At 54.1% G+C, this 20386-nt stretch overlaps 4 protein-coding genes across 23 annotated transcripts in view; 2 read left to right on the top strand and 2 right to left on the bottom strand.

Annotated features, from left to right (window-relative positions):
- Positions 1-94: 94 nt before the first annotated feature.
- On the bottom strand, positions 95-5013 carry LOC141744989 (uncharacterized). Its single transcript, XM_074591988.1, has 2 exons — positions 4804-5013; positions 95-3741 (listed from the first exon to the last, which is right to left on the bottom strand). Exon 2 carries the CDS (start codon positions 3706-3708, stop codon positions 2860-2862), a length of 849 nt encoding a protein of 282 aa, XP_074448089.1. The 5' UTR covers positions 3709-3741; positions 4804-5013; the 3' UTR covers positions 95-2859.
- On the top strand, positions 4976-11432 carry SCLY (selenocysteine lyase). 13 transcript variants are annotated; one of them, XM_074591978.1, is made up of 14 exons: positions 4976-5077; positions 5627-5715; positions 5790-5902; positions 6003-6103; positions 6263-6419; positions 6891-7018; positions 7130-7294; positions 7648-7754; positions 8080-8116; positions 8481-8564; positions 8730-8832; positions 9005-9080; positions 9700-9893; positions 10515-10966. In XM_074591978.1, the coding sequence occupies exons 2-13, from the start codon at positions 5666-5668 to the stop codon at positions 9857-9859; spliced, it is 1281 nt and encodes a 426-aa protein (XP_074448079.1). In that variant the 5' UTR covers positions 4976-5077; positions 5627-5665; the 3' UTR covers positions 9860-9893; positions 10515-10966. The 13 variants fall into 13 exon arrangements, with proteins under 13 accessions (XP_074448079.1, XP_074448077.1, XP_074448080.1 ...); XM_074591979.1 differs by having other exon boundaries at positions 5015-5077; positions 10735-10956; XM_074591976.1 differs by having other exon boundaries at positions 5013-5071; positions 9700-10974.
- A 150-nt stretch (positions 11433-11582) lies between these two features.
- SLC35G2 (solute carrier family 35 member G2) lies at positions 11583-19238 on the bottom strand. Of its 5 annotated transcripts, none has more exons than XM_074591983.1 (3): positions 19082-19238; positions 14276-14349; positions 11583-13388 (listed from the first exon to the last, which is right to left on the bottom strand). In XM_074591983.1, the coding sequence occupies exon 3, from the start codon at positions 13364-13366 to the stop codon at positions 12131-12133; it is 1236 nt and encodes a 411-aa protein (XP_074448084.1). In that variant the 5' UTR covers positions 13367-13388; positions 14276-14349; positions 19082-19238; the 3' UTR covers positions 11583-12130. The 5 variants fall into 5 exon arrangements, with proteins under 5 accessions (XP_074448084.1, XP_074448083.1, XP_074448088.1 ...); XM_074591982.1 differs by having other exon boundaries at positions 18861-19103; XM_074591987.1 differs by lacking the exon at positions 19082-19238 and adding an exon at positions 18506-18890.
- An 88-nt stretch (positions 19239-19326) lies between these two features.
- Positions 19327-20386, top strand: part of STAG1 (STAG1 cohesin complex component) — a 193888-nt gene continuing 192828 nt past the window's right edge. For 2 of the 4 annotated variants that reach the window (XM_074591961.1, XM_074591964.1), the window contains exon 1: positions 19368-19506. The gene's annotated coding sequence lies outside the window, so the exon portion shown is untranslated. Of the gene's footprint in view, positions 19507-20386 lie in introns of all 4 variants that reach the window. The other 2 variants (XM_074591965.1, XM_074591963.1) reach the window with 2 other exon arrangements.

The raw sequence follows: 20386 nt of genomic DNA on the forward strand, positions 1-20386 counted from the left end.
CCAGGAGGGAGAGCTGGAGTGGTAGAGAAGATTTATTTTAGCTTCAGTTTCCTCTTTCCTCCCCCTTCAGAAAGAAGAAACAAAAGCCCAGGAGTACGTTATATTAATTTATTTGGGACACACCAAAAAAGGAAAGTCAACAACTGTTAACGTACAAAAGTACAGAATCCTGGGACAAGATTTACTGTCCTGATTAAAAAGGCACCATGGTCCCAAAAAAAAGAGTAATCAGAATACATCATTTAGAAATTTCCCCCCCTGTTGCAGCAGAAACAGAGCCAGGCTTTGGCTCTATCCACAGTCAAACCCAGTTAAAAAGAAAAAAAAAAACAAACAAGTATGATTTAAATGCGATAAACACTGCTCAGCCTGTACAAGATGTCATGAAAAGAATCACAGCCTAGAAGGTGGTCGGACTTTTTTTTTTTTTTTGCTTTCTTTTTTTAAAACAGCGATGGTGACAAACCACCAAGCGTGTAACTGAGGAAGACAGCAGACCTCTGTTGTCTTCAGCTCGACTTTCTATAAGACACGTCAGTTAAACTGAAAGTAGTAGGCTGAGTGTGGGGCTTCTGAATGAAATGTAATTCCCTGTGGTACACAGGAAGTCAGATTCGACAACCTTAAATTCCCTGAATCCCTGAAAAATCATAAAGTACTATACAGCTGTGTTCCATTTTCGAGTCAACCCTGGTGGATTTGCTTTACACACAAGCATTTATACTGTCAGCTATATTTGTAATACAAAGGGGGGGGGATTTACAGCAGTTATTAAAAAAAAAAAATATAAATCTACTTCGGCGAGGTCTGAGCTTGGCTATATTCCCTGCTGAAACAGAGCTGCTGGTGTAAAAGCCCAGTGAGAGGCTCAAGTCCAGCACCTCAGGGCTGGAAGGCAAATAGTTTAAACGTGACATAATTTGCACGGGGAAGTCAGTGAAGCACGTCAGAGAGAGGAGGAGAGAGAGGGCCGTGAACTCTCAAGCAGCGGAGGCTGAAGGGTGTTGCAGAACGTGGGTGCGTGCTATTAAACCTGCAACAACACTGCGAGTGATGCGGAATACGCTCGAGTTCACTAAGTATTTTGGAGCAACTTACCATGAAGAACTTCTCAGAGACACAGAATAAAGATCCCAGCAATTACTAACGAGCAAGGTCACTGGGAAGGCGATGAATCGCTCGGAGCCGGACGGATCTGTCCGTAGGCGGAGGGACGGAGGGAGGGACACCGGAGCCTGCCCGAGCAGCAAGGCCAGGGCCGCCGCCTCTTGCGCTCGTTAGTTCTGCTGCGTCCCAATCAGACCAGCAGCTCATTTGCGTTTCATTCCTCCTTTGGCATAGGACTTCAAAGCAGTCCAAGAACTGATTCATCAAAAGTAAAGGAACTGTCAAAATTATTCGTACATGCATTTATTGTTAAAGGGAGCAAAAGCCAAAGAATGAAACAGCACGAGTTAATGTCAGTAAAACGATGTGCAGGGCGGAGAGGAAAGAAACAGGGGAAAAGCTGAGATACTGGAGTGGGGAAACAAACATTCACACTGAAAGGTAAATTTGAAAACCAGGCAAGTTTGCGCTCTTTCTACCAGAGACCTTCTGTGGACAAATAGAGACTTGGGGGGTTTTAATTTCCAGTGCAGTCTGGCAAGGTTTGGGAATCTCACCAGGGAGATCTCCAGCACTGGGTTTCACTGAAAGTTCAAGTCTCTCATCTTTAAAAACCAGTAAAGCAACTCTAACTAAAAATGGCAGATACCCTTGTACTGTGGGTATCTAAAAAACACAGACACGTCACTGCTCAGGATGTATGTGGGCAAGAGGGTTACGCTTTGTTCAAACAAATTCCTAGTGGAAAACTACCGTTTCCACCCTGCTGGTCTGCACGGACCTCGTGGGGTGGAAAAGCAAGCCCAGATCCAGATGCCTTTTGCTGTAAATACCACAGCTACCCACACCTGGGAAGGGTTTTTCTTCCCTATATCCTAAGAAGGCAGGATAACAGTTTATAAAATTCTTCCCATCTTAAAACTAAATAACACAATTTGCATCCTTCCCCCTGCCTTCCCCCACCCCGAAAAGATAAAACATTATCACTTCATTTAGGATTCACGCCTCAGATCCTAGACTTCGTGTTAAAACTCATCCAATTGTGGGAAGGTTTATCCTGATCAAGGAAACGTCATTAAAATAGAATCTAGAATAAAACATTCAGAGTCAACAACACTTTTACAGCCAAAGCACTCAAACGTCTCCTGATCTCTCTCTCCCCCTCCTCAAGCAAGAGAGCAATCCCTTCACAAAACCGCAGGCTGCCTCTCTGGGACTGGGTGATACAAGCTGAAAACCAGCCTCCTTCCTCGCAGAAGTGCCGAATTCTGCTGAAAGGGGCCGAGCACCTTTCACCCCCACCGAAACCAGCGGGAGTTAGGGCTTTTCAGCAGACAAATTTTCTACTAGCAACAAGTCCAAGTTATTTCCCTGCAGTAAATCTGAGTCCTGTTTCGTACTGTTAGGCCACCACTGGCTCAGAAATGGTGAGAGACTTCCAAAAACCCACGGATGCAGGCAGGACCTTGGAAGAAGAGGCTTATATGCTACGTAACCTTAGATCATCTGCTACGTTTGAGCCGTCGCATCATTAGCCGCTGACTGCCTATCCTTCCAAATTCGCGTGTTTCAGTCCTTGCCGCTGTTGTCGTCGTCCCAGTGGCACGTCGTCCCTGGAGGCAGGATGTTCCTGAGCTCTGGCTTGGGGATCTACAACAATCGCTTCCAATTGACGGTGGGATTTCAAACTTGCCTAACGTGTGCATTGCCACCTCGTACTCCAGCAGCTCTGCCTGCCGACTGCAGCATGCGCTAGCAGTTTTTGACCTTCTCCACAGTCTCGTAGAACCCAGGCCTAACTCTCCTGATGCTCATCCGTATATGCTGGCACTCCAGGGGCATGGTGGCGCTCGCAGGAGTCGTGGTGCACCGGCGCTTCCTTCTGCCCCGCAGCGAAAAGGCCGGAGCCCCACCGTTCTCCTCCTCTGTGGGGTAGGATTCATCCACGCTCGTGCCTTCGTCTGATTGCTCGTCGCTTTTATATTTCATTTCCTTCGCTTTGTTTCCTTCCTTCTCTTCCTTGGCGAGTTTTCTGAAGTGCTCCAGACATTGTATCTTTTGTCTTCTTTCCATCATCTTCAATTCTTGTTTGTCTGTGAAATCTTCATAGTACATTTTTCTTTCACTTCTTTGATCTTCAAGAAATTTCCACTCGATGCTAGTCATTTTTATTCCACTGTATTCCTCCAGTTTATTTCTTGTCTGCGTGTCTGTACAAAATACGTCAAAGAGCTGCTCTGAACTCTCATTGAATTTGTCTGCTCGCTCGGTAAAAGCCTGGTTCTGTCTCTGCTTTCTGGTCTGATACAATCTGGTAAACTCCTCGTACATTTTGAGGATAAGTTTCTTTATATTTTGCGTCGCGATGGTGTGCAAGTTGCAAACCAACCAGTGCTCCTGCAGGTGCTCAGCGAGCAACTGCGCCGCATCCTCTTTGGATCGCTGGGCCTGGCCAGCTCTTTTGGGCTGCAACAAATACAGCATGTTCTGAACCACATCCTTCTTGGTTGGCAGTATTCCCTGGGTGAAGCCCGAAGACTCTACATATTCAACAGTTCCCAGAGTCTTCCGTGCTCTCACCTCGGTATCCAGTGATTCCATCACTGCTCGTTTATCTTGTAGTTATGACATAATCTGAAAGATGAGGGGGGGAAGGAAAAAAAAAAGTAGTACGTCAAACGAAGCATTTTTTTTTCTGCAGCAAAAATAAACAGATGAGAAAACATGCTCAGACCAATAAGATGTGGGATTTTATCGTGTACTCTGTTGCTGTTGGATGGCTGCTATTAGCCCAACCCATTTAAACGTCTGCATGTCGAGACTATCTTGCTCCTCTCTGCGGTTCTTAAAGCCTAATACGGTGTGTTTGTTTATGTTAATCAGGTTTTAATTGGGTTTTGGACTTCATATTGTAAATTACAGTAAATCAAGACCGCCTAGGGCACCGGACTTCACCGCTGGCACGCGAAGACGGGCATGCCTCGACACCGGCTGCACCGCAACGCTGCACGGTTCCTCCTCCGCCGGTACGGGGCTGCCTAAAACGGGCGAGCTCATCTCCCCCGTGTCTCCTCCGGCCTTGCGCCCTCCCCGGGAGCGGCCCCGAAGCACCGGCTCGCCCTCCTGCTGCCCTCCACCCCTCCCTGCCCCCTCGACCGAGACCCCGCCGGCGCCGCCGAGGCCCGGGCCGAGGATTACTCATGGGCCTTGCCTAGGCCCGACCAGCCCCGCAGCATGACTGGCACTTTTCCCGGCCGCGCAGGCGGCGGGGGGAGCCGGACCCAGCAGCACCGCGACTCTTCACCCGCCGGTCGGCCCCGCCGCCCGCCGCCGCCCCGGCTGGGGTGGGGGCGCCGGGGTAACCACGAGGCCCGGCCCGCTCAGCCGAGGACACAAGGCCCCGGGCCGGCCCGCGGGCCTCCCGCCGCCTCGGCCTCCCCTGGGTCGTCGGCTCCCGGAGGCGGGGGCGCGCCGGGGGCTGCGGAGCCGCCACCGAGGGGGGAGCGGGTGAGGAGTGGGGGCCGCCTCCCCCTCCCCGCGGCGCTGAGTCACGGCGCGGTGCCGGGAAGGCCCCGGGCGCCGCCCGCCCGCCCCGCCTGAGGCCTCCTGCGGGCCGCGGGCCCCGGGCGGGGGTCGGCGGAGCCTGGCGCGCCCTGCCCCCGGCCCGGCCCGGCCCCTCCCCTCCCCGGGGCTCACCGCCATCTTGGAGGGGGGTCTGCGGAGCCTGCGCAGGAAGGAGCGGGGGGAACAGGCCGAGGTTGCCGCCGCCATCTTGGAGAGGGGCAGCGCCGCGGCGGCTCGCACCCGCCCTCTATCCGGAACGGCCGCCCCCTCCCGCCCCGCTCCTCCCCCTCGATGGCGCGCGCCGGAAGCGCGCGCCGCCTCGCGCACCGCCCCTTCCGCTCCGCGCGGCGGCAGCGGCCGCCGGGATTGGCCGGGCGGGGCGGGGAGGAGGGAGCGGCGCGTGAGCGTGAGCGCGCGGCGGCGGGTGGGGAGGGGGGAGGGGGGAGAGGGGTCCCGCGCGGACCCCAGGCGGAGCCCGATTGGCTGCGCCGCGGGCGACTCCTGTCCGGGGGCCAATGGGAGCCCCGTGGGCTCGGGATTCCCCGGCCAATGGGCGGGCGCGATGCGGGTCGTGAGGATGGCGGGAGCTGATTGGCCGGTGCCCAGGCGGCGGGGAGCGGATTGGCGGGCGGGCGGGCGTCATGGCGGCAGGGAAGGGAGGAAGGAGGGAGCTGATTGGTGGCTGTTATCATTGTGGGGCAGGGGAGAGGGAGCTGATTGGTGAATGCCGGGAAGGAAGGAAGGAGCTCATTGGAGGACACAGCAGCGTTGGGGCAGCCAGGAGGGAGCCAATTGATGGTCCTGTGGCAGCGGGGCAGGCAGGAGGGCTCTGATTCGTGGGCACCGTGGCGGGATGGCAGGCAGGAGGGCGCCGATTGGTGGCACCATGGCGGGAGGGCAGGCAGCTGCCTGGTCCTGCTGTGGTCGCCCACACGCCTGTGCCCCACGGTGCCAGGGCGGCAGTGGCAGCGGGACGTCAACGCGGTCGGCAGTGATGGGCACCGGGACGGAGCCATCGGAGGCGCGGCACGACGTGGCAGAGGGGTGAGGCCCCGCCCTTCCCCACGCCCCCCTCCCCATCCCCCTGGCCCCCCTCACCTGTCCCCTGCTCCCCACAGGAGTCTCTACCTGGACTACAACGCCACCACCCCGCTGGCCCCCGAGGTGGCCCAGGCCGTGGGGGACGCCATGTGTCAGGCCTGGGGCAACGCCAGCAGCTCCCACCCTGCAGGTAGGGGCCTGGGGGAGCTACCATGTTGGCTCCCCGCTGCCAGGGCCGGGCCCAGTGGCCACAGCAGCCCATGGTGGAGCTGCCAGGTCTCATCCCGCAGGCAGGAAGGCGAAGGAGCTCATCAGCAGTGCCCGGGAGAGCCTGGCGAGGATGGTGGGAGGCCGGCCGGAGGACATTGTCTTTACCTCAGGGGGCACAGAGGTGGGATCAGCCACCATCTCTCTGCGGGGCACTGATCCCCCTTCCTGGCCAGCCCTGCCTGCCACCTCCTCACAAGCATGCAGCGATGAGGAGGGTGGGGACAAAGGGCGCTGTGCTCCCTCTGGGTCTTCATTTTCCCCTCTGCTTTCCTCTCCCTAGGCCAACAACATGGTGATCCACACTGCCTGCAGGCACTTCCATGGAAGCCAGGCCAGGCCGGGGGGCGGCCGGGGGACGCCGCACATCGTGACGTCAAGCGTGGAGCACGACTCCATCCGCCTGCCGCTGGAGCAGCTGGTGAAGGAGAGCCTGGCGGGTGAGCAGCAGAGGGACCACAGGTCAAGGACGTCTGGCCACAGACTGGGGTTTGCGAGGGGGGCTTTTTCATGCTGTCAATTTTGTGGAGGAGGACAGGGACCCACTTGCTGTGTGATGTTCCCCTTTTCCCCTTGCAAAGGGCACTGACTCCCCCCATGGTGTCCCCATTCCCTCAAGCTGGGTACGTTACCCTGTCAGCGTCCTGCATTCCAGGCCAGGTTAGATGGGGCTGTGAGCAACCTGATCTAGTTGAAGATGTCCCTGCTTATTGCAGGGGGGTGAGACTAGGTGGCTTTTGAAGCTCCCTTCTAACCCAAACTGTTCTGTGATTCTCTCCCAAGAGCTGTGGTGCACCCTGCCTGTGTGCCAGCTGCTCGCACAGCTCTCCTGCCTGCTCAGTGGGGCGCAGGCACCCCTGGGTGCCGTCGGGCTTCCCAGCAAACCTCAGGGCTTGTTTCTTGGCTTGCAGAAGCCACTTTTGTGGCTGTGTCCCCACGAAGCGGACAGGCTGAGGTGGATGATGTCCTCGCTGCTGTCCGGCCAACCACCTGCCTGGTTTCCATCATGTTGGCCAATAACGAGACTGGGGTCATCATGGTGAGTCTGTGGGCAGCAGGTGGGACAGAGTGGGGACATCGTCGCTAAAAGGTGCTTGATAAGGGTGAGCAAATGGTCCCGTGGAATGCAGACCCTCTTCTCTCTCGCCAGCCTGTTGCAGAGCTGAGCCAGCGCGTCCGTGCCCTCAATCAGCGGAGAGAGGCGAAAGGGCTGCCCAGAATCCTGGTGCACACGGACGCGGCGCAGATGATTGGCAAGGGGCGTGTGGACGTGCAGGAGCTGGGTGTGGACTACCTCACCATCGTGGGACACAAGGTATGGCCCTGATCACACAGCCCAGCTGGTGTTCACCCTCTAAGACATCTCTGTTGGGTTGCCAGGGAGACTTTGGGTGCCCCCACAGCTTGATACCTTATCAGTGGCCAAAGTTCTCTTGCTGGATGGTGCTCTGAAGATAGTCTTCAGCTGGGCGACAAGGCTCCTGCAAGTCAGGGGGACCTGTTTGGAAGGGGGAGCAGGAGGAGGACAAGGGCAGGGACAGCTCTGCAGCAGCCTGTGCCTGTGAGATGGGCAGGGGTCAGCACTGGAGGGCACTCAGATTTGGGAGAAGCAAGGAAGCGGGCACCTGGCAGTGTCCCCAGGGTGACCATGGCTGTTTCTCCCCGCAGTTCTACGGCCCACGGATTGGTGCGCTGTACGTGCGTGGCCCCGGCACCACCACCCCGCTGCACCCCATGCTCTTTGGAGGGGGACAGGAGAGGAATTTCCGTCCAGGGTAAGGCGGCTGAGTGGTGGCTAGGAGAGCTGGGTCTTGGGCTGGTGGCCAAACCACACGTGGCTACTCAGTCTGAACTGAGCTGGCAGCTCTACCACCTGCCAGCCCTGGGGCAGGCAGCCCGGTGGGGGAGATGGATCTGTGCGTGGGAACTGGGGAAACCTCTGGCGCAGGCTTTGCGGTGGGAGGAACTGCAGGGTGGAACTGCCCCCTTCCCAACCACCTCAGAGAGGGGTCCAGGACCCCCTGCCAGCGCCGAGGGGTCCCATGCAGGGGAACGTCTGTCTGGAGAAATGATAACTCACTGCTCCCTCTTCCCTTCCAGCACGGAGAACACCCCAATGATTGCCGGCCTCGGCCAGGTGAGTAGGTGATGGTCCCTGGGGGTGCTGCCTGGTGGAGCCAGCACAGAGACAGCCACCTGCGGTCCCTGGTCATTCAAAGTGACAAACTCAGGGTGCGGGAGGGCAGGTGAACTACTGGGAAAGGAGATGGGGCTTTCTGGTGCCAGTCAAAGGAGGTGCTTCAGAGCACTCACTGCAGGGTTTGCAGCCCTGGCAGCGAGCAGTCACGCAGCTCACGTGGCTGCAAGGCACTGAGAGGCTGCTGGGGGACACTGGGGACCTGGCAATTGTGGAGGCTGTTCCCAGGCTGGACTCACATGCCAGGGTGCCGCACAGGGAGGGAGGTGTCGGACGGAACCCATCTGGGTTTTCCTCTCTTCAGGCTGCAGAGTTAGTAAGCAAGAACTGTGAGGCCTACGAGGCTCATATGCGGGATGTTCGGGATTACCTGGAGGCCAGGCTGGAGGTGAGCAGACCTGGTTCCTGTTTGTCTCTCCTCTCCTGGGGTCTCAGCCCACGGAGTGCAGGGCCCGGAGCCAGGGTGGGTATGTCCCTCTGGCCCTGCCACGTCCTCATCAGGACAGGGCTGCTGACGATCCCAGAGCGGTTCACAGCCCTCTGATTTCTCCAGGCCTCCTTTGGGAAGCAGAGGATCCACTTCAACAGCCACTTTACAGGCTCCAAGAGACTCTGCAACACCTCTAACGTCTCCATCCTGGGCCCAGGCCTTCAAGGTAGCTCTTACCCCACTGTTGTCCTGTGAAGGTGCCCATGGAGCCAGGCACCTGTCCCGCTCAGCACCCTGCAGCTAGAGGCCGGGCTGTGGCTTGGGCAGGGAGATGAGGCAGGCAGCAGCCCTCAGGGAGAGCCTGGGCGCTGGGAGACCTGTGCTCGCGTGTGCTGCAGGGCGAAGGGTGCTGTCTTCCTGCAAGACGCTTCTCGCCAGCGTCGGTGCTGCCTGCCACTCTGAGAAAGGGGATCGGTAAGCAGCCGGCTTTGCAAGGTCCAGGGCATCTTCCCAGAGCGGGTGGGAGGAAGGGAAACAGGACAGGGAAGGGGACCGTGGGTGGCTATGGGCAGTGTCACCTGGGGCAAAGAGGGTACAGAGCTTTCCAGAGGGGCCAAAGGGCTGTGAAGGAGGTTATTGCAGGAGACACAGCTGGAATGCTTGACTGCTGCTGGGAAGGACTTTGTCCCTCGTGGCTCTGGTGATCCAGCTCTTCAATGCCTGGCACTGCCAGAAGAGAGTCTGCCTTACATCCTGTGTGCCTGGCTCATCTGCTCAAGCCCAATTTGAGTCCAGCAGCCTCCTTTGGGGGTCCGTGGGGACAGCAGGTGCTTTTGGCCTGGTCTAGAGCAATGCCCTGTAGACTTGGCAGAGCTGCCAACCCATGGGGACCCAGGAACGATTCCTCCTTGATGGGGAAGAGCCAGATCCACCATAGGGCAACAAGCCCAGCAGGTGCCTTTGGAAAGCGAGCAGGCTTGCCTGGAGTGCATCTGCAGATGTGGTGCCTCTTATGGCATGGTGTAGCTGTCTGGTGATGCATGTGCTTCCTTGGCTTTCGAGTTAAACCCGCTCACCCCTGTGTCTGTTTCAGGCCCTCCTCCATTCTGCTCAGCTGTGGGATCCCCTACAACGTGGCACAGAATGCCTTGCGGCTGAGCGTGGGGCGAGATACCACCCGAGCAGACGTGGACCTGGTTGTGCAGGACCTGGTGCAGGCTGTGGCGCAGCTGGACCAGGACCAAGCCCCGTAGGCACCGGGAGTCGCCATTCCCAGCCTTCACCCAGGTTCTCGGGATGGGACTGTGCCCTGCTTGGTCCCTGGGCGCTGGCTGCCACTGTCAGTTTGGGCTCAGATGTTGGATCCCTAAGTTGAACTGAGCCAGGCTGCAGTTTGTGATCGTGGATCAGACATTGGGGAAGTGGCGGCTGTTGGTGGCAGGAGGAAGTGGGATCACCCGTTTTGGCAGCAGTGTGCTCTTCAATCTGCTTGGCCGTGTATCAGCTTGTGCTCACAGGGATGCGGGTGGGGCTGGAACGGCTCTGCAGCACGTGCGGCTCAAGCAGAGAATCAGAGAATCGTTATGGCTGGAAGAGACCTTTAAAATGATTAATCAAGTCCAACTGTTGGCGCTGGAGGCAGCAGGGAGCTGTGCTGAGGAGGGGGCTTCGCTGCTTTGGGGCGGGGGCAGCTTATCAAGAGCTCGCTCAAGACTCTGTTGTCCCCACTGCATGGTGTGGGCATTCGAGGAGTCTTGCTGCCGGGTGCTCCTCGCTTGCCAGCATGTATCCAGCTGGCATGTATGTGCATGTTGGCATGACGGAGTGTCAAACCTCAGCTCCCTCTGGAGCATAACAGGTGTGGAAGCCATAGGAGATGGAGCCTTTTGTCCTGATTGCTTTCCACAGCAGAAGCTCTCCCGCTGTCTTATCCCTCAGAGGAGGAAAGACCGTCTGCCCCAGAGGGAAACGAGGAGTTGACAGAAACACAGCAAGATGCTGGGCTGGGATGCTGCCCCTGCCAAGGCCCTAAGCTACCAAAAGGGTTTTTATCTGGGAAGGTGCTGGGCACGGCTTTCCCAGCCCTGTGTTGCATTACCTGCTCCCCTTCCTCCTGTCCTTCCTACAGTGGGCAGAGCTCCTGTTGCCGGCTCCACGTGCTCCTAAAGGAAACAGAGTTGTCACGGCAGCCCTAACTGTGCCAGCACCCAAGGAAATGTGTCTTCCCTGCATGGCCCAGGCGGTTGGACACAAGTGTCACACGGCTTAGGCGCGTTGCCGTCCAGGCTGACTGGTGTCAGGGAACCTGGTTTCCCTGAGAATTGATAGGAATAAAAGCGATTGCTGCTGCTGTGGCCTTTTCCCGAGTAAAATGTATTTTCCGCGGTGTTTTCCATGGGGAAGCTGGACTGGTTGGGGTCATCTGAGCTCTATCTTTTCCCTCAGAAAATGCTCATGTCCCAGAACAGAGGCACAGTCTGCTGGAGTGGGGAGGTGCTTGCTGGTCCTGGTTGCTATGGAGCCTGTGGACACAGATTCTTAGATGTTGGTCTTTCTCTTTACTAGCCATACATTAGCACAGCCAGGAATACTATTTGCAACCATAAAACCCCGGGGCTTTTTGTAAATTTGATCTCTAACGGAAGTGTTAGGACCCAAGCACACTGACTTAAAGTCACTGGCTGCCTGTCAGGATGTTCAGCGTTAAAGCTGCTGCTCATACCTCAATCTCAAATGCAGTCTTTTCTTTTTCTTCTCTTTCTCCCTTGCATAATAGTTGAAATCTCTGCTAGAAAAAGTGGTTCCATAAAAAGAATATTTCTCTGCTTCAGGGGTAGATCTTTTATCTAGCATGGACTTTATAGTTCTTGCGGACCTTTCTTTCACGGCTGTGGCACAACTGGAAATCCAATTTTTGGGGCTTGCTCTCCCTCACAGGAGGTCTGGACTTCCTGCATCAATTCAGACAAACATAACCACAAAGCACAAAAAGCTTTACTGACTTATTCTGTATACACACAGGAAATGCAAGTTTTAACCACAGAAGTATTAGCATTACTTCATTTAGAATATGGCCCAAACCATGACACAGCCAAAGCATAAGAAGTGTTACAGAGGATATGAATATTGATATTGAGGTTGATCATTTTAATGGTTTTACTGTTCATTTTCCTACTACCACAGTGCACAGGAATGAGAGTCACTAGTGAATCCCTCTGTCTCTGTATTGCCTTGTCCAGGGAAAGTGAGGGAGAACATGCCCGTGACTTGGCCTGCACTGCTGTGGGCCAGCCCGGGCTTCCTACCTGCTGGAGACGAATAGCTTTTTCTCATGTGACAAAATGTCAGTGGTTGCACACACTGGAACAAATTCACCTGTCTTGAAATCTGGAAATACACTGCTACATCAGCTGTGAATTTAAACAGTAGAGAGAAGACCTGGCCACTATGCTAGAACACAACAGAGTTGAAATATGTTACTTTCACATGGTCACATAGCCAGAATCAGATCGCAAAACCGCAATTCATTTAATGGAAGAATCCACAATCTCCTGATAATCTTGTCTTCCTAAATTCTTCCAGGACAGTTTATAACACGCAAGGAAAAAAACACTAACCAAAATAACCGCTCCCCCGACCAGATCATAAGCACCTGGGAAGATACGCAACACGACAAGCTGCAGGACCATGGCGATGACTATCTCCAGGTGTTGGACGGTGCTGACCAAAGCGGGGTGAAACTTGCTCAGGGCATAGTAGACCCCCAGGAAGGCTGCCGTGGAGCACAGGCAGATGGCGAGGAGATAGCTCCAGGTTTCTCCATCCAGTGGGACGATTGGTTCTTGAAGTAAGAACATGGTGGACGCTCCCCACACCGTTCCTGTCCAACTGAAGGTGAACAGTGCCGTCCACATGCTGATGTTATCTTTGATTGACCTATAGACTATCATGGAGAGAGCAGTGGTCAAACCTGCCATAACGGTCATGGTATAGCCAAAAGCTTCCTTCCAGGTGCTCAGCAGAGAGTTTTCCTCCTTAACAATGTTGGGGATCATGACCAGACAAACACCAAACACGCTGCCAACTACAGTAATTATGTCTATGTAAGCCATTCCTTCATCTATGAGTAAGAAAGCCAAAATGGCACTGAACACTGTAGTGGTGGCCCTCCACATAATGGTCCCATTGCTGGGGGGAACTATAGCGAAGGAGGTATAAGCACAGGTAATAGAGATAACATTGCAGACCCCATAGAAGAAGAGCCGGAGCCTGTAGCCTTTGGGGCCAAAGGGAGGCTCATGGTAATAACACACAACAGTAACGGACAGCACCTGTAAGACTGAACGGATGAAAATTAACTCTAGGGATGGCACTTTGGAACGATCAGAAATTAATCTTGTAATTAGAGCCACACATCCGTGAGCCACAGCAGATCCAAAAAGGACTACCCACGTTTTCCTTGACTGCAGTATATTTCCTTCAGGAAAATGCTGGGATTGTCCAATCTCATCGGGTCTTGGCAGTTGTGCTGGCTGAAGCTTGGTGTCTACGGTACCAAAAAAGGGCCTTTCTCTCTTTTTCCCATCATTAAGTAGTCTTTTCTTAGGATTATCCTCCGTAAATACTCCAGTATCTTCATGAACATCCTCATATCCCTCTTCCCCTGGCTGGGGATAATGAGAAGTATATTTCACTGTTACTGTGTTGGGATGAATTTTCACTCGCTTTTTGACTGGGTATTTTTGGGAAGATGTATCCATTTCCTTGGAGAAATGTCCTGGCCTTAAGAAAAAAATGGAGATGCACTGTTATTTAATTAATAGCGAGAGATTCATTAGTATGTAAATGCTGTTGGTGTTCACAAGCTATTTTTATCAACCAAGTCCAAGTACTAGTAGACTGTTCTTGGTTTTGCTTTAATTTTCCTCTGAGTTACTGCTAAATACCTTTGACAGTCGGACCATTAAGGTTAACTCCTTAAAAGTTAACCATGGCACTTCACTTTAGTCACTAATTTTTGAAAATTACATTCTCATTATGTATAGTACATATAATGCATTCTAGCATATTCTTATTCTAATGAGAAAGTTCTCTTGCTAAGCTTTTGGGACAGTAAATACCCTGTAATTATGAATTATACTCATTGTTAATTGCTTGCTAATGTTACAAGATTACGGAAGAAATTTGGCTGGAGGAGATGAAAGCTTTGTTTCTAAACTGACAGAGAGGAACACAGGGAAATAGGGAGTATCCCTGAGAAGTCAGCATAGTTAGCATATGAATAAACAACAAATTTTTGAACAATACTTTGGAAGTGTTAAAAATTCCTTTGTCTTTTCACATCCTTTTATTTCCAGTGAGTGATTTTGCAACAGATTTGTTCTTCACCAACACAAACACTGCTTGGTCTCCACCATCGCTGGCACGTGCAGCCTGCCCTCAGGGAGCTCGCCAGCTCTCCGTTGAGTATGCCATCACTGTCCCCAGGCCCAGTGTCACAGCACCAGGGCAGTTTAATTCAAGCACGGGGATGCCATCGAAATCACTTTGTTCCCGCAGTGCCCTCCGCCATCTGCGCAAAGAGCCCTTCCAAATGAAATGTCAGCAGGAGAAATGCAACCTTCCCCGCCTTCTGTCTGCCCCAGAAAATAAACACGTGCAGACCTTACCTGCTACCGAGAGACTTTATCCCAAGGCAGAAGGGGAAAACACCTCTCAGTCATCTACATCTTTGTCTGGGTGTCTAAACAGAAACAGTAGATGCTCTCAGATATCAAATAGGAAAGGTTACAATCATCTCAGCACAGAAAGTAATACCAAAGGGAAGCATGAAATATTCTGCTTGTTTTTCAAAGTTGAAAATTTGAGAAGCACTTTGAGGCTATGCTCCTCGGGAACTGGCAACCCTGGTGCATCATTATGAAAAACACACCACCACAAAACCCAGAAAACTTGAGATGGAGAGAAAACAATCAGTGTAATCTTGCTAAAAGCACTCCTCAGCCACTTCTCAGAACTATTGATGGAACTAATCCAAAGAAGGGGTGGTTTTGTGAGTGTAAGGTTTCTACAGCTTAATAACAAGAAAATTCACCATCCCGTCCCCACCGTCCTGCCTCACCAGTGCTGCGGAGGAGAGGATGTGCAGGAGGATCCATCCTCCCTGGTCCAGCCATCCACCCCCAGGAGCCGAGCCCAGCCCTGGTACGGACAACCCTGCAGTTGTGCTCCGTAAGGAGTACCAAAGCACCAGAGCGAGTGGGTCCTGAAGGTGCAAGACCACAGCTGAGTGGACAATCGGGCTCAACATGCAGTAGCTCCACACTTTAAAAATGTTGTGGCCAGGTTCAGCCTTTGCATTTTCTCCATCCCTGACAGCCAAGCACTGCCTGTGTCTCCTGGCAAAAATAATTTACATAAGAATGGGACATTATTGCTGGGAGTGGAGAGAAGGGCAGGCACGCAGTCCTGGCTCTGGAGGAAAGTAGCTGGACCAGTCTGGACCTGCACTAGTAAGCGAGGGATCCTGGGGCACCACCTTACTCCTGCTTTGGCAGACTACGCTCCCGGCCCTGAGATATGATTGGTAGAACTGAGAGGGTCTGAGGACAAGAAACACCTTTGTCTGCTCAGGAGACCTTGTGTTGGCACTCCCCCTGCTCACGTTTCTGCTGCCAACCCATTTTCAGCAGAGCTCAGCTGAAAAAACAAAGCCCACTCAGTACGCCACTAAGTGTTGGAGGAATACTCCACAGTGCCCATTAACGTACAGTTTGAATATTGCAAGAAACTTCCGAAGAAACAGCTGAAACGCCAAGGAGAGTAAATAAAGAGGGCAAGAGACGAGTAACAGCTGCACTAGTGGGCAGTTTGAACAATCCATCAAACATTTAAAAACACCCTACCAGAAATCTGACCCAGTCTCACCTGCTACTTGCACTTTTCCTTCAAGTAAGTTGTTAATTTGATCCTTTTAACATGCAAATGCAAAATGCACTGAATGAGTCCAGGAAGGTAGGGCTTCTCACAAGCACAGCTCTTCCTACCTAGCATTTTCATTGTGTTCTAAATTCACAATTCTGCCTTGCTGTCCCCACATCTTAAAAAAATTTAAGATCTTCTTGATTTAAGGCACAATATATGGATTGGGAATAACATAAGTGGGAGGAAAAGAAGACAAAAGGTGCACAACAGGCGTTACAAGAGTGACAGTGGATCTAGCCTGTATAAAATCAGTCATTTTGCTCAGAAACGGCTGAGTACACGCTGCAACTACTCGTTCATGAAAACAAAACCAAAATAACAAATTTTTTACCATTAGCATACAATGGTTAACTTGCTTGCTTCCTGAATTTAGATTACATTTTCTTCCAACAAATATAGAAAAAGGTATAGAAAAGAGATAAAATGCAGTTGCAAATGGAGCACTGGACCAGTGTAATGTATTCAGAGATCTCTCTGGAGGAAAACAATAGATCATAAGCATGTAGCTCAAAATGGCTGTCCTATACCGACTCCGTATTCCCTCCAGTATTCTTCAGCACTAAGAATGCTAACAGTTGGAAGAAACAAGAAAAGCAGGAGATGAGAAGTAACAAAGAAAAAATAACAAGAGCGTTTAAAACAAGATTTAATTTTCTCCACTAAATATTGAGTACATGACAAATGTTATGCCGACTCTCACACAGTAGATTTATTTGTACTCTTTGGTGACCTTGCTTTTCTTAACCAGCGAGAAGTTCTATGGATACTGAGATTGGTGTATATCCCAAATCCATTGTTTGTCCCAGACACAAATTTAAAATAAATTGAAATCAGCACAGTCCATGCAGAAAATGTACTTCTCTTTCTGCCTTAGTGCCTTTTGTGGAGGTCACATGAAATTTTTATTTTTCTTCATATCTGGAAACATAAGCCGGTTTATTTGCATTTTCTATAAAAAGCATGATTTGGTTTTGAATCAGGTTTAATACAAGGCTGAAGATGAAGCACTGTGCAAAATTCTCATGCTATATAACAAACCAAACATTCACAATCCAAATGACAACCCCAGACACCCATTTAAATTACCAGCCCATGGAAACTGCCGACTGCTAAAGAGTGAACACCGTTTCTCATGGGTAAACAAATAATCACAATGGATTCAATAAATGTCACAAATCATTAACAGAATACACACCATGATTTCTTTTAAAAGAAAAAAACAAACAATCACTTCCCCGCTCCCCCTCAGTCACTACACATATGCTAATTAGTAAGGTAGAAATCGGTGATCATATACCACTTCACTTACTGGAGGGGCTGGGGGAAAGGCTGAGCCGTGCCGGAAAGAATCAAGGTTTTGAGGTGTCACTCATGATTCCAACCACCAATTTTCAATAAGCTCACAGAAAAATACTCTCTTCCTCTCCCAGATTTCCTCAAAATCAGTCAGCCGACTGAAATGTTATTACAAAAGATTTGCAGCCATGGCAATTACAGTCCTTACGAAGTCAGGTATCCTCGTGCTCTAAAAGGAGGCCTCGCAGTTCCTTCGCCTCGTCTGTGGAAAATCCCCCGCATCCTGACCGGGTTAGACTGAGACTACCAGAGGTCTGTAAGCAATCTCGATAGGAGAACTACAGACTGACAATTTTCCCTAAATATTATACATATGAAAGACCCGCTCCATCCCTACAATCCCATGTAACTGACTGAACTTGTGCCACCCTCACTAAGAACTTCCCTGCACAGTGCCCTGACTTCTCACAACGCAGGTTTTTCTTTTGATTCCTTACCAGGTGCAGGAAAATCCCCTAAATTCCTGTTTCAGCACCTTCTCCATTAAGCCATCATAACCTTGCTGGCGATTCTTTGGCGCTTGATAGTTCCGGTAACCGCACACGCCACAGGATCTACGCTCGTCATGTCTGACTAGTGTAAAACAACGTGAACCAGGGGGAAGAAAAGGCAACATAAGGTGCACAGCAGGCGATTAAATGTTGGTATCACTGAAACAGCCTACATTTCTGCTATGCTTTTAAACTGTTTGATAAGGTGCACACTGGAAAATCTGAGTACCTTTATCTTTTTAGCCAGATGGTCTGACTATATAAATCAATTTTATTAAATATATATGCAGAGAAACTCAAGTCTTTATTAAAATTTAATGAATAATAAAAGTTATTTAGGAAAATGAAAGAGCAATTATGTGAAAGGAGTCTTTAGTGCTTAGGCACAAGAGCAAACATTACACACAAACCAACAAACCGGTATCCCATGTCTTCAAATTACTTGCGTCACGTCCAACAGCACTGCCTGAGGGAAGAACCAGTACACCCTTCGCAGAATTCAAATATAAACCCTACACATAAGCCCAACTAATTGTCAGAATGCTCCTGGTAATATTTTGCTACCCAAAACACAAGCCGTACTTGTGCTAGTGATATACCTTAGAAAAAGCTAGCTCGCTGAAGCTGCCGCACGCAATTTCACTAGGATTGTATGTGACACCTTTAATTTCCCTTGCTTTCACTGACCTACTCTCTTGCTGTATAAAGTGCTCCAAACACGTGTGGTTCCATCAAAAAATACTCTTCTCTAATTTCTCCATTCGCGTCTGTTCCCTGCTGCAACTACTCCCTCTGCAGCAGCAATACTTGCATTGACCGACTCTAGATGAAGAGCCGCTTTGCCTGCAAACTTCCCGTTCCCAAAACCCTGATCGGAACAAGACTGGAATTCCAGGCAAGGGAAAAAGAACAGAAAACACATCAACACTTAAATATAGTCTCCTACAGCATAAGAAGACAGCTTGGCTAGACATAAGGCCTTATATGGTACATTATAATGGGCTGAAAAAGAGCACAAGTTCAGGTGTACTAGCACAGATTACAGGCTAAGATTTATTTAAAGCTTACTGCTTTTGGTCTTCTCCCACCAAACTGCATAGCCCGCCAGGCCGGGCAGCAAGCCGGGCTGTACAAGGAGGGGACAGCCGGGCGGGACACGGGAGCTGCGCGGAGAGGATGGCGACAAGTTGCGATGGCAACTATCGCGACAGCCCCACCGGAAAGCGGACACCCGGCAGAGGGAGCAGGGCACGCCGAAGGAGATCACGGCCAGCGGGGGTTAAAAGAAGCCGCCGGAGGGAGCAGCGGCTCCGCGGGGCGGCCGGGGCAGAGCTGCCGCCTCGGCGGGCTGGAAGAGGGGCCTCCGCCGCCCCCCGGGCCCCTTCCCTCGCCCCTCGCTGCCAGCCTCGCCCTGAACACTTACCGGTGCCGGAATACCCGCCCGCCTCGGGCCGCCGCCGCCGCCTCACCGGCCCTCAGCGGCCGCTCCCCGCCTCTCCCATGGCCGGGAGGCCCCCGGCCCCCTCACTCCCTCAGCCCACGGGCCGCATCGCCACCCCGGCCCAGGCGATGGGGCCTGGCGAGGCGCCGCCGCCTCACGTATCGCAGCCCGGCCCGTTCTGTCGCGACAGACGCCCTCCTCACCGTTTCCTCCTCCTCCCCCCCCAACGGTTTCCCGTCACCATGGCGACGCCCCGCCCCCTCACAGCGGCGGGGGGGGAGCGGGCGCATGCGCGGCGTTTTCGCGCGAAAGACGTTTGCGGCGCCCGCGTGCCCCCCCCCTCACCCGCTTGGCGGCGGCGGCGGCGGCGGCGGCGGGCGGGCGGGCGGTCAGTGCCGGCGTCCGGCCGCCAGGGGGCGCTGCGCGTCCGGCGCGCGGCGGAGGCTGCGCCATTGGCGGGTGGGAAATGCCGCCAGATGGCGGTTTAGGATTGCGGCTCCGCTGAGCGCGGCCCCCGCCGGCGCCGCCGCCGCCGCCCCGGCCCCGGCCCGCCACCCGCCCGGACCCCGCCGCGCCCAGCCGCTCCGCGGGCTCACGGGGTTGCCCGGCCCGGCAGCGGCGCGGCCAGGTGAGCGGGGCGCCCGGGGGAGGGAGGGAGGGAGGGGAGGGAGGGCGCTGAGGCGCCGATCCAAGATGGAGGCGCGAGGGGCGGGGGCAGCGGGCCGGGGCCGCTCGTTCGCTCGCTCGGTCTCCGCGGCGGCCGGGCCGGGAGCGGGCGCTGCCCGTGCGAGGAGAGAGGAGAAGGGGAGGGGAGGGAAGAGGAGGCGGCGCGGGGCGGGGCGGCTCCTGCCGGAGCAACGGGTCCCCCGGGCGCGGCGCTCTTCGCCGCCATCTCATTGTCCCCGCCGGGGCTGCCGGGGGCGCCGGGCCGAGCTCGGCGGCCTCTCCCGCTGCCGGGCCTGCGCCCCGCTCCGGGCGGGCGGCGGCGCTCCCCGCTGCGCGGGCCCAGGCCGGCGGGGGCGGCGGGGGATGCTCGGGCGGAGCGGGGGTGGCGCTTCCGCCGTGCGGGGCACGCTGGCGGCGGCGGCCATCGGCCGGCCCGGGCACGGCGGCGGAGTCGGTGCCGGTGGCCGCGGGGAGGGAAAGTTGCGGGATGATGGTGGTGGGGGACACACACCGGTTCGGCCCGGCCCGGCCCGACCCGCCGCCTGGGCCCGGCCCCGGGGGAGGGCGGCGGGAGCCGCTGGTCCGCCTCAGCGCCCGCCGGGTCTGGCTGGGGTCCAGGGCCGGGGAAGGGAGGGGGGGGCTGCAGCCCCTCGGCCCGCTGCTCCTGGTGCTTATCCCCGAGTTGGTGGTGCGGTGGCCCCCGGGGCGAGGGGGCAGCTATGGGGCGGGCAGCCCGCCTGGCCTGGCTTGGCCCGGGGGCGAGACGCCGCTCCTTGGCCTGCGGAGGGGGGGCACAGAGGCCTGTCAGGTAGCGGTGGTGTCTCCCCCACCGTTGGGGTGGG

The sequence above is a fragment of the Larus michahellis genome, chromosome 6 (genome assembly GCF_964199755.1).
Source record: "Larus michahellis chromosome 6, bLarMic1.1, whole genome shotgun sequence".
NCBI lineage: Eukaryota > Metazoa > Chordata > Aves > Charadriiformes > Laridae > Larus > Larus michahellis.

Bases quoted from the DNA above. Each gene is read 5' to 3' on its own strand.
- LOC141744989 (XM_074591988.1), bottom strand. From the start codon at position 3,708: ATGGAATCACTGGATACCGAGGTGAGAGCACGGAAGACTCTGGGAACT.
- SCLY (XM_074591968.1), top strand. From the start codon at position 5,467: ATGGTCCTGTGGCAGCGGGGCAGGCAGGAGGGCTCTGATTCGTGGGCA. The intron at 5,903-5,988 runs GTAGGGGCCTGG...TGGAGCTGCCAG, and splicing joins CAGCAGCTCCCACCCTGCAG to GTCTCATCCCGCAGGCAGGA. The intron at 7,755-8,079 runs GTAAGGCGGCTG...CTTCCCTTCCAG, and splicing joins GAGAGGAATTTCCGTCCAGG to CACGGAGAACACCCCAATGA.
- SLC35G2 (XM_074591983.1), bottom strand. From the start codon at position 13,366: ATGGATACATCTTCCCAAAAATACCCAGTCAAAAAGCGAGTGAAAATT.